Source organism: Hylobates moloch, unplaced genomic scaffold (assembly GCF_009828535.3).
Source record: "Hylobates moloch isolate HMO894 unplaced genomic scaffold, HMol_V3 SCAFFOLD_4, whole genome shotgun sequence".
NCBI classification, from domain to species: domain Eukaryota; kingdom Metazoa; phylum Chordata; class Mammalia; order Primates; family Hylobatidae; genus Hylobates; species Hylobates moloch.
Window position 1 is genome coordinate 102,813,507 of NW_026652279.1, and position 15,557 is coordinate 102,829,063.

A 15,557-nucleotide genomic window follows, 5' to 3' on the forward strand; every position below is an offset into this window, starting at 1 on the left:
TGTGAACAAGTACCAAACACATTTATTTCTTCAACAAAAATTCATTGAGTGCCAATGCTGCACCTGGTCCTATTGCTAGGCACTTCGAAAAAGATAAATATGGTCCATGCCATGACGACATATACATTCTTCTTTTTTGGTGACAACAGGTGCACACCACATGCCTGGCTAATTTTTGGATTTTTAGTAGATACAGGGTTTTGCCATGTTGTCCAGGCTGGTCTCGAACTCCTGGACTCAAGCCATCCAATGCCTTGGCCTCCCAAAGTGCTGGGATTTACAGGCCTGAGCCATGGCGCCCAGCCTTATATATATTCTAATGGAGGAGACACATAATAAAGAATGAACAGATCGATAAACTGAATGCTTGCAGCATGAGAAGAGCCCCTACCATAAAGCAAGCAATGAGATCATGATACCAAACAAGTACTAACTAGTGTAAAATATGAAGAAGAGTCCGGTCATAGCATATATAAAAAATCTTGTCTTCACCGTTATTAACACCTGTAATCCCAGCACTTTGGGAGGTAGAGACAAGTGGACCACCTGAGGTCAGGAGTTGGAGACCAGCCTGGCCATGATGGGAAACACTGTCTCTACTAAAAATACAAAAATTTGCCAGCATGGTGGCGGGCATCTGTAATCCCTGCAACTTGGAAGGCTGAGGCAGGACAATCGCTTGAACCCGGGAGGCAGAGGTTGCAGTGAGCTGAGGTCGCGACACCGTATTCCAGCCTAGGCGACAACAGCACAACTCCATCTCAAAAAAAAAAAATTGTCTTTAAGTTTTTACTTTTAAGTTAAAAACTTTTAAGTGTAAATTAAAACTTTCAAGTTTAAACTAAACTGAACTGGGACTACAGGTGCGCACCACACACCTGGCTAATTTTTGTATTTTTAGTTGAGACAGGGTTTCGCCATGTTGGTCAGGCTGGTCTTGAACTCCTGACCTCAGGTGATCCACCTGCCTCAGCCTCCCAAAGTGCTGGGATTACAGGCGTGAGCCACCACACCTGACCCTACTTTCTGTTTTTTGAGAAAGGGTCTCACTCTGTCACCTAGGCTGGAGTGCAGTGGCATGATCACAGCTCTCACTGCAGCCTTGACCTTCTAGGCTTAAGTGATCCTCCCACCTCAGCCTCCCAAGTAGCTGGGACCACAGGCACATGCCACTATACCTGGTTAATTTTCCTATTTTTTGTAGAGGTAGGGTTTTACCAAGTTGCCCTAGGGTTTTACAAGTTGAGGGAATGTGAATCAGTGTTTGTGAATGACTTCTTGGTGGCTTGTCTTGAGGATTTCACTGATAATGTCCGTCCCTTCATATTTGAGACTTTCTGTCACAGCTACCAGTATATCAGTGTTAACATGTTGGCAAACAAACTGAACATGACTCCAGAAGAAGCTGAAGGGCGGACTGTAAATTTGATTAGACATTAAGACTGGATGCCAAGATTGATTCTAAATTAGATCATGTAGGTATGGATAACAATGCAGTCTAACCCTATCAGCAAGTGCTTGAAAAGACCAAAAGCTTTTCTTTTAGAAGTCAGATGTTGGCCATGAATATTGAAAAGAAGCTTAATCAGACTAGCAGGTCACAGGCTCCTAACTGGGCAACTCAAGATTCTGGCTTCTACTGAAGAACTATAAAGAAAAGAAGAAAAAACTATAGGCCAGGTGCGGTGGCTCACACCTGTAATCCCAGCACTTTGGGAGGCCAAAGTGAGTGGGTCACCTGAGGTCAGGAGTTTGAGACCAGCCCGGCCAACATGGTGAAATCCCATCTCTACTAAAAATACAAAAATTAGCCAAGTGTGGTGGCGGGCAACTGTAATCCCAGCTACTCGGGAGGCTGAGGCAGGAGAATCACTTGAATCCAGCAGGCGGAGGTTGCAGTGAGCTGAAATCACGCCACTGCACTGTAGCTTGGGTGACAAGAACAAGACTCGAAAGAATGAGAGAAAGAAAGAAAGAACTATTATATAAAGGATGATGTACATTTTAGAAACAACATATTGAGTATTCATTTTGAAGAACTGGAATAAATTGGCTATGATGCATTTGAAAAAAAATTAGCTGGGTGTGGTTGCACATGCTTACTTGGAAGACTGCAGTGGGAGGATTGCTTGAATCCTGGAGGTCAAGGCTACAGTGAGCTGTGATCATGCTACTGCACTCCAGCCTGGGTTTCAGCCCTGTCTTATGAAAAACAACAAAAAAACGTAGTCAGTATGGAGCCACCTTTCTCCAATGGAGTCAAGCTTTTACATTCTTACCTCCAAAGCTAAAATTGCTGCTTGGAACTGCTATGTCTCAATCAGGAACATTCTTTTGGGGCAAACTAATCCTTAATTCTTGGAAAACTAGCCAAATCAAATTTTTGTAAGTGGGGCCAAAATATTCTTCTAAAACGAATATGCCTTAAAGAAGGAGAGGAGTCAGGAATCTCAATTATAAGCAACAGAACCTTAATTTAGATAATCTTAAGAAAACAAAATAGGATTTTTTTGCCTATCATAATGAGAAAATCCGGCAATGGCACTTACTTCAAACACAGCCTAATCCAGAGTCTCAGTGTTTACAGGGCTTTCTCTATGTACAGAGAAATAGATATATATATAATACAGAGACTATATCATGGGACAATGTTTTCTCTCACTTTATGCATTAGTTAGCACGTAGGTTGGTCGTATGTAATAGAGACCCTATAATTCTTTTCTTTTTTCTTTTTTTAGATACAGAGTCTCTCTCTGTCACCCAGGCTGGAGTGCAGTGGCATGATCATAGCGCACTGCAGCCTCGATCGCCTGGGTCCAAGTGATCCTTCCAACTCAGCCTTCCGTGTAGCTGGCCCACAGGCATGCACCACCATGCTCGGTTAATTTTTTATTTTTATTTTTATTTTTTTTTAGATGGAGTTTTGCTTTTGTTGCCCAGGCTGGAGTGCAATGGCGCGATCTCGGCTCTGGCTCACTGCAACCTCCACCCCCGGGGTTCAAGCGATTCTGCTGTCTCAGCCTTCCAAGTAGCTGGGATTACAGGCATGCACCACCACGCCCGGCTAGTTTTGTATTTTTAGTAGAGACAGGGTTTCTCCATGTTGGTCAGGCTGGTCCGAACTCCTGACCTCGGGTGATCTGCCTGCCTCAGCCTCCCAAAGTGCTGGGATTACAGGCGTGAGCCACCACGCCTGGCCTTAATTTTTTTTTTTTTTTTTTAGTAGAAATAAGGTCTCACTATGTTGCCCAGGCTGAGACTCCCTAGTTCCTTTTTTTTTTTTTTTTGAGACGGAGTCTCGCTCTGTCGCCCAGGCTGGAGTGCAATGGCGCGATATCGGCTCACTGCAAGCTCCGCCTCCCGGGTTCACGCCATTCTCCTGCCTCAGCCTCTCCGAGTAGCTGGGACTACAGGCCCCGCCACCACGCCCGGCTAATTTTTTTTGTATTTTTAGTAGAGACGGGGTTTCACCGTGGTCTCGATATCCTGACCTCGTGATCCGCCCGCCTCAGCCTCCCAAAGTGCTGGGATTACAAGCGAGAGCCACCGTGCCCGGCCCCTAGTTCTTTTAAATAAGTTCCTTATATAAAAGTCCAGTCTGTTGTGTGGATCCTAATCTACAAAGTCGTCTGAGACCCAGGCATTTCTGTCTTCCTGTTCTGCTATCCTTACTTAAGGTGTTACCCTGACCCACATGGTCTAAGGTGGTTCATCCTCATGTCCACATTCCAGCCATCAAGAAAGAAAGGGAAGGGAAGAGCACTACTGTCCCTGTAAGAGAAATTGTGCATATTGCTTCGGGTCGCATGAAATTGGCCAGATCTTAACTACATGGCCACATCTAGCTGCAGGGATGCCTGGGAGAGGTAGTCTCTATTCTGGATCAACATGTATCTACTTAGAATTTAGCCATTGCTCCTAGTAGGATAGGGGAGAATGGCTATTTTTATTATTTATTATTTATTTATTTTTATTTTTTATTTTTTTGAGACGGAGTCTCACTCTGTTGCCCAGGCTGGAGTGCAGTGGTGCAATCTTGGCTCACCACAACCTCCACCTCCTGGGTTCAAGTGATTCTCCTGCCTCAGCCTCCAGAGCAGCTGGAACTACAGGTGCATGCCACCATGCCCGGCTAATTTTTGTATTTTTAGTAGAGATGGGGTTTCACTATGTTGGCCAGGCTGGTCTTGAACTCCTGACCTCATAATCTGCCTGCCTTGGCCTCCCAAAGTGCTGGAATTACAGGCGTGAGCCACCGTGCCTGGCCGAAAACTGGAAATTTCTTAGAGCTAACTAGGCTATCTAGCAACATTACAGCATTTTCTGTGCCTGAATCATCTTTGCAGTGCTGTGTGAATGTAATCTACTTATTTCCCCCTTTGTTGAAGTTCAGACCATTAGCCACAATAGTTTATTCAAAACTTAGTTTCTTGCCCATTTCTTGTACTAATTTCAGGTAAATTGTGCTTTAGTCAATATATACATATAGTGTCATTCTTTTTCGGTTTGTGAAAACTTCAAAACAGCTTTCAGAAAACATTTTGGATAACTACTTCTGTCAAGTATGTGACTCCATTCTATATTTCATTTCTACTTATCTCCCATAAATTTAAAGGTACTGGGCGCATTGGCTCATGTCTGTAATCCCAGCAGTTTGGGAGGCTGGGGCGGGTGAATGGCTTGAGCCCAGGATTTTGAGACCAACCTGGGCATCTGAAATCTTAATGCAGACTTGGGATGCAGCCATGGAAGACCTTACATGGTTAAAAGAGACCAGTCTGGCCAACATGGTGAAACACCGTCTCTACTAAAAATGCAAAAATTAGCTGGGTGTAGTGGCAGGTGCCTATAATCCCAGCTACTCAGGAGGCTGAAGCAGGAGAATAGCTTGAACCAGGGAGGGGGAGGGTGCAGTAAGCTGAGATTGCACCACTGCATTCCAGCCTGGGAGACAGAGCAAGACTCTGTCTCAATAAAAATTAAAATAAAAAAAAAGGCTGGACATTGTGGCTTATACATGTAATCCCAGCACTTTGGGAGGCAGAGGCGGGCGGATCACGAGCTCAGGAGATCGAGACCATCCTAACATGGTGAAACCCCATCTCTACTAAAAATACAAAAAATCAGCTGGTCTGGTGGCGGGCGCCTGTAGTCCCAGCTACTCGGGAGGCTGAGGCAGGAGAATGGCGTGAACCTGGGAGGCGGAGCTTGCAGTGAGCTGAGATTGCGCCACTGCACTCCAGCCTGGGCGACAGGGTGAGACTCCGTCTCAAAAACAAAACAAAACAAAACAAAAACTTGAGGCCAGGAGTTTATTATTTCAACAAAAAATTTAAAAAATTAGCTGGTAATGGTGGTGTGTGCCTGTAGTCCTAGCTATTCAGGAGGCTAAGGTGGGAGGGTGGCTTGAGTCCAGGAGTTCAAGTTTACAGTGAGTTATGATTGTGCCACTGCACTCCAGCCTAGGCAAAATAATGAGACTCTAATATGATTTGTCTGTGTCCCCACCCCAATCTCGAATTGTAGCTCCCATAATTCCCACATCATGGGAGGGACCCAGTGGGAGGTAATTGAATCACGAGGGTGAGTCTTTTCTGTGTTGTTCTCCTGATAGTGAATAAGTCTCATGAAATCTGATGGTTTTATAAAGCGAGCTCCCCCGCACTTGCTCTCTCTTGCCTGCCGCCAGGTAAGGTGTGACCCGTTTTTTTTTTTTTTTTGAAATGGAGTCTCACTCTGTTGCCCAGGCTGGAGTGCAGTGGCACGATCTCAGCTCATTGCAGCCTCTGCCTCCTGGGTTCAAGTAATTCTCCTGCCTCAGCCTCCACAGTAGCTGGGACTATAGGTGCCTGTCATCACACCCAGCTAATTTTTGTATTTTTTAAGTAGAGACAGGGTTTTGCATGTTGGCCAGGCTGGTCTTGAACTCCTGCTCTCATGTGATCCTGCCCCCTTGGCCTCCCAGAGTGCTGGGATTACAGGTGTGAGCCACCTTGCTTGGCCTGTAAGACGTGACTTTGCTCCTCCTTTGCCTTCCACCATGATTGTGAGGCCTCCCTAGCCACATGGAACTGTGAGTCCATTAAACCTCCTTTTCCTTATAAATTACCCAGTCTCTGGTATGTCTTTATTAGCAGCATGAGAACAGACTAATACAGACCCCATCTCTATTTAAAAACAAAACAAATCAGGTTATTTAGAATAATAAAAGGGGTGTTGAAATTTTTAAGCAGGTATGGCAAAAGAGATCCTATTACAAGTGCTCTTACCTTGGGTCTGATGAGCTTCAGAAATGTGAAACATCCTTGAAATTATAAATTATGTGACTTTTGCTTGGGAATGGATCAAAAGCTTTCCTCGGATTCTCAACAAGATATAAAAATTAAAAAATAAATCCCTGCTCAATTAAAAATGATGAAAAAGAGCTAATACAACTTAATTTCAATCTTTAATTCATATTTAGACAAGTTAGTGGCTAAATTTGTTTCTGTTTTATCCTTTTGAAAACTCTAATACTACTTATCGTTTGCATTTAAAAGAATTTGCAATAATTTGGGTTCTCAGCTTTTCAGACTACAGGGACATAAATACAAAAGATAATTAATGTCATTCTGAATCTTACAGATGGTAGTCCGACAAATGACATTATATTAAGCGTTTGCTAAAATATGTGTGGCTTAATTGGAAAATTAGACAGTTACATTTTCTTGTCACAAAGGTATTTGAGCACTGCTAGTTGTATCATTCACTACAGTGATCCCCAACCTTTTTGGCAGCAGGGACCAGTTTCCACGACTAGGGGTAAGGGGATAGTTTCAGGATGAAACTGTCCCGCCTCAGATCATCAGGCATTAATTAGATTCTCATTAGGAACATGTAACATAGATCCCTTGCACATGCAGTTCACAATAGTTTACACTCCTATGAGAACCTAATGCCACTGCTGATCTAATAGGAGGCAGAGCTAATGCTTGCTTGCCTGCAGCTCACTGTGTGAGCCCAGTTCCTCACAGGCCACAGACTGGTACAGGTCTGCAGCCTGGGGGCTGGGGACCTCTGATTAACTGCACACACCAAAGTTTTATACATTTAGTGGAATCGATGAAGTAAAAAGTCAGGAAGCATAAGTTCTGGTACCAGTTTTATTTATAATTAACCACATACAAATCACTTTTCTACAAAATAATGGTTAACATCTATTCCTTAATTCACAGAAATATCACAAAACCAAAATCCTTCCCACGACATATTACTATTTAGTCTAAGCTTTAATTCAAAGGTTGAGAATGACGAATTCGAGAATTTCTTTCATACATAAATTGCTTTCCTTAATTCTGCAGATAGGTAATCTGTTTGAGATAAGCACTGTCATGTTTCAACCTTAGAGAACAAAAAGCTGTCAACAAGATAATGGTAAAGAAAATGCTAGCCAAAAAATAACACTATTGAGAAATAGGCACGTATTAAGTGCAATACTTATAACATCTCTGATGTCAAATGACCAAAATTTAGCCTTAGGGCACTAAAGCACATTTGCCCTTTTGAAGCACATACTAGTACGGCACATTTTATTTCACTAAAAGTGATGTTAAACATGAATGTCTTGTAGACTAGTTAAAGAGCCAGTCAAATGGCTAAAAAAAACATTGTTTTTTTGTTACAACTCTTTTTGTGTCTCCCTCTTTCCATTCTCATCTTATGATATTTCACTCAAAAATTTAGTTACCCACCCCAAAACACATTTCTCTCCCTTCTGCCAGGGTGTAAGAAATGTTAGCATTCTGTCACTAGAAAATAAACACTGAAGAGGAATTAGCATGTTAATGAACAAAGATTAAGGAAGGTAATATTAACAGGATAAAGGAAAATGTAGACCATAAGCATCTGGTCATCTATCATGTACATGTATCATGTCAACCATTATATACTAAATCTTCAAGAGGTAAGTACTTTTGTTTTAGTGTGTTTAACAATGTCAGTTTCGTGGGATTTAGTCTCTGTTCCAGGACTTTCTCTTACATTATGGTAACAGAAAAACAAAGACTGGAGCATGGTTTACAGAGAAATACAAAACACATACAAACATCATAATAAAATAGCCATTTATATCACTATCAGAGAAATATTTTAGAGAAAACATACTTTCACTAGTGGCCTCAAATGCCATCATCCACTTATGTTCTTTAACTATCAACTTTGTTTTTCTAAGCGATGGGATCTCGTTCTGTTGCCAAAGCTGGAGTGCAGAGACATGATCATAGCTGCAGTGAGCTATGATTATAGCTGCAGATGACAGTTGCAGCCCCGAACTCCTAGACTCAAGTGATCCTACATTCAAGTGATCCTCCCAAGTAGCTGGGACTCAGACTTGGGCCACCATGCCCAGGCATATTTTTTATTTTTGTAGAGATGGGGTTTCGCTATGTTGCCCAGGCTGGTCTCAAACTCCTGGGCTGAAGCAATTCTCCTACCTCAGCCCCCTGAGTTGCTAGGATTACAGGCATGAGCCACTACACCCAGCAACTGTCAACTTGTAATACAAAAATACCTTCAAGCTGATAATCAAGAACATTTAGTGACTTTAAAAAGCTGACAGAATATTTCCATGCTACACAAAACAGTTCTATACACAGCTTTACAGTTTTAAAGTTCTTTGCTGGCACTTGACTTTATAGTTAACACAATGACTACTGATATCAACGAAATACTGTTTTTAGCTTATATATATTTTCAAAATCAGTATTACCTCACAAAACAGTAAAGAAATATCACTTCTGCTGAAGAATCCTCTAAGATGAACACCAAAACTGCAGCTAAAACATATTGAGAATCACGTAAATGTTTAAGGCAATAGATAAAAATTTATACAATCCAGTGAAATTTATACATGTCCAGTGGAAAAAAGGATTATTCCTCTGATTAAATGAAGCATGTATCAGGTTTAGATCAACAATACAAACCTACAAAGCAAGTTACTTCTTTTTTAAGGTTTTTTGATGATTTGGTGACACAACTAGAATATAACTTTTTAGATGAAAATTGGTCACTTTGCAAATATACATTCTAAATTCCAAAATTGAAACTTCTTTTCAAAGAGTAGAATCCTGGTTTGTTGTTTTTACTGTCAATGAGCTTATAGCTATTCTCTGTATTATTATAAATGAAATCACCACTCAGTCACCCTAATACACATATGCTTTTTAATTATTTTTTATTATTATTATTTTTTTTATGGAGACAGAGACGGAGTCTCACGCTGTCATCCAGCAGGCTGGAGTGCGGTGGCCCAATCTCGGCTCTCTGCAGCTTCCGACTCCCGGGTTTCAGCAATTCTCCTGCCTCGGCCTCCTGGGTAGCTGGGATTACAGGAGCACGCCACCATGCCCAGCTAATTTTTGTATTTTTAGTAGAGATGGGGTTTCACCATGTTGGCCAGGCTGGTCTTGAACTCCTGACCTCAGGTGATCCACCCGCCTCGGCCTCCCAAAGTGCTAGGATTACAGGCGTGAGCCACCGTGCCCAGCCTGCATTTTTTTCTTCATAGAAGAAAACAAAAGTAAAACTTCCCAAATTATGTTTAACTTATAACACATTTTGTAAAGATCCCTTAGGTTAACCATTCTGGAAATCTACATTGTTCTAAAGAAAAAGATATGCTTTCAAAACACAATCTAGCAATTCCTAATCATTTTTCTATTATAAAAATTAAAGTTCAAAAGTTATTGCCACAGTGCTTGTGGCAGTAAACAGAATGTAAAATTTATCAAAAGACTAGTGTCATGAAACATAAACATACTAATCAAATAAATACTGGACCCTTAGCACAGAAAATTATTAAAAGGTTGATTTGAGTGTTAAAATTTGTAACATTAAATTACCTTCATATTTCAAACATTACTTTTTTTAAACTAAACCAGAAGTTAATCAACTTTTCCTCTCCTTTAGGAACAAAAAGGATATTTAAGATCTTTTCCAAAACAGTAAAAACAACTTAGTGTTTCAATTTAGTTACAACAAACCCTGTTGATCCTGTGCATTTCACTGAGGCGCTACACGCACCCAAAAATCATCATCAGAAAGAGAACTTGAACTTCCTGACTCAGAGTCCGGCTCACTGAATCCACCTAAGTCCCATTCAGTGCTAGACTCACTTGGTATTTCTTCTTCTTCAGTGAGGAAACTCTGACCAGGTTCAAGGCAGGAAGGATAAACACGAGCAGAGAGGCAAAAAAAGTTAGAATCAAACTGCAAGAGGCCTAATGTGGTACCTATATTAATCCATTGGTCTCCTCTAATATCATATTCATACACAGTCACCCGGTTCTTTTTCCACTGTGGGGTGCGAGAGGTGATGAGCAACAATTTTTGGCCATGCTTGATAATCCTGTAGTTGTTGGTCTCTGAGACCAAGGGAATATTATTCATTTGCCTCCATTCTGCCCTAACTGGGTTGTAGACCTTCATGACTGGGATGTCACAGATACAATAGATCTCCTCATTGAAGACGCACGCTTCCTGAAAGTCATTGCGCTTCAGAGAAACGCACTTCAGCCACATATTATGGCTAGGATCATAACAGAACATGCGCTTACTGTTGAGAGCATAGAGATAGTCTCGGATTACCATTAGGTCAAAGGATAAAAAAGAATGAGGCAGTGGAGCCACCAATGCCCACTGGTTTCTCTTAACATTGTAGCATTCCACTTCCTTCAACTTAACTCCAGTAATAGGGTCTCGCCCCCCCAAAATGTAGATGTAGCCATTGAGATATGCTACATCCATGCCCTCACGACACAACAAGCGATCTGCAAGTTGCTGCCAACTATTCTGAGCTGGTTTATACACCCAGAGGTCTGTCCTGGGCTGAGCAGCTAGATAGATGTCATGGTCAGGAGAGATACAGACAGCTAAAGTGGTGACAGTCCTAGTGTGAGCCAGACAGGTCAAAGGTGATGGCACTTTGTAAAGGTCCCCCGAGTATGGATCACAGCAGAGAAAGGGATCTCTGGGGTGTCCAAAGAAGATCACCATCTCCTTGGCACACATACCCAGTCTCTGGGGTGGATTTTCTGCTGCAGATACAAGAGAGTTGCTGCTGCTACTGCTGCTGCTGCTGTTTGGCACTGGCACCAGAGACTTGTACAACAGGTCACCATAGCGCATCTGTAGGGCCCCTTCAATAACGTCCAGGCAGTACTTCTTGACGATGGGCTTGGTCAGCAGCCCTTCTAAGTAGTCCTGATCTTCTTCAGTGAAGTGCATCCAGCGCACGCACTTGAAGACTTCTGCAGCACTGGGACCCCGCTCTTTGGGAGCAGCCTCCAGCCACTGCACTGCCACGTGGCACACTGTCTGCTCACTCTCCACGTCCAGACTGTCCAAGCGCAGGACAGCCAGCAGCTGGGCCAGGGTCAGATCTGCTAGAGTCTCCTCCCGAATTGAACCCATGTGGCTGAGCTGCTTGAAATTCTGAGCTATATAGGATTGGGCCTGGGATCGCAGCTTGCGATGGCCAAAGGCGTCTGCAAACTTGAGGATGGCGGTGCAGTTGGTCAGGTCAAGACGTCGGGCTAAGAAGGAGGCACAGGCTTCCCGCACATATTCCAGCTGTAGCATGTCGGAGGCCGCGTACAGGCGCTCCACGTTGGCCTCACTGAGAGACACACGACCCGTGTAGCAGTAGTCGACCAATACCTCGAAGGACTCGGCGTCCACATCGTGCATGGTCACGCTGGCCTGCTGGCTCTCGTACATGCCACCTGTGAACATGCTCTTGAAGTAGGGACATGCCGCGGCCAGCACATTGCGGTTGCAGGGGAACAGGCGACCCGTGCCAGGCCCGCTGCCAGGCGTCACCACCTCGATGGTCACATCACACAGCAGCCGCGCATCGTAGAAGGACTTGAGCTGTGCCAGCAGGGCTGCAGAATGGGCCGTGTCCTTTAATTCCTCTGGACCCGTGAAAAAGGCCGAAACTGTGGGTTTGTGAATCTTCTTGGGCCGCTTCCCACCACGGGGACTGGCGAGGCGGCGAGAGCGCGGGGCGTCTTCCCGGGACTGCATGGTGGAGATGGCGACGGGCGCTGATGGCGAGAAAGGCTGCAGGACCCGGCTCTAGCTCCTCCTCAACCTTCCCTCGCTGACGCTAAGATAGCAGCGTCTCCGAAGAGACCGCAGCACGAGCCCATTTACTGAATTCAGCCCTATCCCGCGGAGCCGCCTCCCTTTATCGTTTAGACAGTGGCTGACTCACCCCCTCTCACTCCCGCGTCCTTTCTCCGCGTCTGCTCGCCTTCACAGGACCCGCTGGCTTGGAGCCGCAGAAGCCGCTACTGCAGCGTGGGCGACAATACTAGGCGCCCAGGAGAACTACCGCTCCCAGGTTGCCTTTCGCGCCCCGAGGGCTGCTGGGGCTCTCGGACTCCCGGGCCGAGACCGAGGGAAAGAATCCGCTTTGCTTGTTGGGAGTAGTAGTTTGTGTAATATCGCGATCCTTCTCTGGTGCTCCTTGTTTTTTAACTGACGACACTCGAGAGCGCCAATTTTCCTAGATTCGATTTTGTCGTTTGGAACTGTGGTTTTGGAATCCAGAGTAGTCGCCTCGTTCTAGTATGTATTGTTTGACTTATCTCTTTGAACTGTTTCTTCTTTTGTAAAATGTGAACAGTAGTATTTCATAGGATTGTGTGAAGATTACATGAGTTGGTTATAGGACGCTGTTAATAAATATTTGTTGGTTTGTAGAATAATTACTCAGTTCTTAGAATATAAAGGTTCGAAAAGTTTTCTTCTAGCCTTTATTAAAAAAAAAGGAAGCATCACTAATTTGAAATTATGAGCCTGTAGGAAAACAAAAAACCCCCCAAAACAGAAAACCTTGCAAGTTCCAGCAGAGATCCCTTTTTAGGGGCGCGCGCGCGCGCGCGCGCGTGTGTGTGTGTGTGTGTGTGTGTGTGTGTGTGTGTAAATTAGATTTTATTTTTAGGTTTACGGAAAATTTAAGCAGCAGGGACAGGGAACTTCTATATATCTCTCCCCCCTTCACAGTTCCCTTATTAATAACATCTTGTATTAGTGTGTGCATCCATTAGAAGTGATTTTTTTTTTTTACTCACTATGCCTCTCCCTGGTACCAAAAGATAACTCAGGGTTTGTAGATTGGTTGGCTATTGCTGGAATTAGATCCCTGGCTTTTTCACAATTGCCTGTCCTTACTTGCCATGACTAAAAGGAGACCACCTCCGGTCACCTGACTTTGAGACTTTCCTTCCATATCTGCATTTCAAAACCTGAAGTCCTCTGTAGCCACTTCTCCCATTTGGTCTCTCCAATATTCAGTACCCCTTTCCCTTTTTTACACAAAAGAAGAGACATGCTTTAGGGGGTCCTCACCCCAAAACACAATGGAAGCCAGAGGCCTGGTTGGTAATTTAGCATCCTTTTAGACCCAGTAGCTCAAGCATTTCTCCCCTTGCTTGTATGAAGTTGCTGCTCCATCAGAGCTGACTTTATTTTTAGTCATTCACTCAACCTTTACTTACCCCATGCAGTTCAGACATTAGAAGTCACTGAGAACACCTAACACATTTCCACTTCGGACTCACCTCCTGTGAAACCCTGCCACTGTCTTCCTCTCTCATCACTGTCCACCGTAGTCAAAACAATCAAGCCACTCTTCTTCCCATTCCCTCTGAAGGACAACCTTGTGACTGAATCACCGTCACACGGTCATTCACATTTCCTCACTGTGACATCACCAGAACTCCTCTCAGAGACCTTGATATCACCTTCTTTGTAGATGGTTCTTACCTCAGGAGTACAAATGGGGAATTTTAAGCAGGATACACTATTGCAGATTTTCAACACCCTATTAAGTTGAAATCTCCACCTAAGTTAACGTGGCCCAAATCATTGAATTCTTAAGCACTCACCCAAACTTGCATGTTAGCACAAGATAAGAGAACTAACATTTATACAGACAGCCAGTTTACTTTTGGAATTGTACGTTATTTTGGTATGCTATGGAAAGAAAGAGGTTTATGACAACTGAGGAGTACCAATCAGAACCCAACTCACTAACCTATTTAAGTCTTTTTTTTTTTTTTTTGATATGGGGTCTCGCTCATGTCACCCAGGCTGGAGTTGCAGTGGCACGGTCTTGGCTCACTGCAACCTCCGCCTCCCGGGTTCAAGTGATTCTTCTGCCTCAGCCTCCTGAGTAGCTAGGATTACAGGCGCCCACCACCATGACCGGCTATTTTTTTTTTTTTTTTTACTTTTAGTTGAGATGGGGTTTCGCTATGTTGGCCAGGCTGGTCTCAAACTCCTGAATTCAGGTAATCCACCTGCCTCAGCCTCCCAAAGTGCTGGGATTACAAGCGTGAGCCACCCCACCCAGCCCCCCTTTTTAAGTCTTTACAGCTATCCAGAAATTAGCTATTCTCAAAAATCAAAGCTCACACTAGTGGCTGGACTAACAAAGCTAAAGGAAACTTAACTGGCTGAAAATATGCTAAGGTAGCTGCTTCCCAAGAAAACACCTCCTGAATCACGTGTATACTTCTCCTTGCTCAACCTACTCTAAAGACAGAAACTCTTAAGAAACTTCAGATATAACAACAGCTGCTAGCACCTGAGGCTGAAAAAGCAAAAAAGGAACAAGCTGGATGTTTTATCTACTCAGATGGGCTTTGGAGACACCTAGACAACTGTTTGATTTCTCTTGGTCCCTCACGCAAAATTTATTCTGCAGCCTCCATGAGATTACAGATTATGGCAAAGAAAATCTTTCTCCACAAATATTGTTGGGGATGCCCTAATACAGTTAACTTCAACTTGCCCCATCTGCCAGAAACACAATCCTAGTCAACATGTAAAGTGGGACAAGCATGAGAGTCAACTCTCTCTCGTTCTTGTTTTCATTGGAAAACATATCAACTCTCAAAGTCTTATGGGTACAAATATGTTCTAACCATAGTTGGCATGTTTTCAGCATGGTTAAAAGCTTTTCTCTGTAAACAAGCTACTATCACCACTGAAGTTAACCTGATACCAGAAAGAATTTTCCCCTCTTAGGGATCTCTGTTTTTTTTAATGACAGTGGAGGAACTCACTTCAGTAGTAAGGTTATTCAGGATCTTCAACAAGTACTTCCAATGTTACAAAAACTGCAGTCTCCTTTCCAGTCCTCTGGAAAAATGAAACAAGCAGGCCAGTGGTACTCTTACATTCAAACTAGCCAAACTCTTGAAGGAACTCAACCTGCCCAGAGTCTCATGCCTTATGGCCCTTGACTCTTCTATTATCCCCAATTTCTCAGCATGTACTAAATGAAACTTAATTCTTAACATGATTAATGAGTCTCTTGAAATCTCCAAACTTAATGACTCCACTTTTTCAGGATCAAGTGTAGGAAAAAATGTAGGAGCACTTTTATCCGTAATAATAACCATTTTCTCTTCTATCACTTCCCAACCAGCCTTACAAACTGCATTCAGTTCCACACAAAGACTCTGCTCTTCTGAGGGATCTACCCAGTTGTTAATCCAGTAATTGTT

The 15,557-nt window shown here is 43.4% G+C and overlaps 1 protein-coding gene and 1 pseudogene across 1 annotated transcript; one reads left to right on the forward strand and one right to left on the reverse strand.

Moving 5' to 3' along the window:
* Positions 1–7,128: 7,128 nt before the first annotated feature.
* Positions 7,129–13,810, reverse strand: KBTBD6 (kelch repeat and BTB domain containing 6). Its single transcript, XM_032150752.2, has 2 exons — positions 13,605–13,810; positions 7,129–12,795 (listed from the first exon to the last, which is right to left on the reverse strand). The coding sequence occupies exon 2, from the start codon at positions 12,061–12,063 to the stop codon at positions 10,039–10,041; it is 2,025 nt and encodes a 674-aa protein (XP_032006643.1). The 5' UTR covers positions 12,064–12,795; positions 13,605–13,810; the 3' UTR covers positions 7,129–10,038.
* The window catches only part of LOC131383299 (histone-lysine N-methyltransferase SETMAR-like), a 149,248-nt pseudogene continuing 146,174 nt past the window's right edge, over positions 12,484–15,557 (forward strand).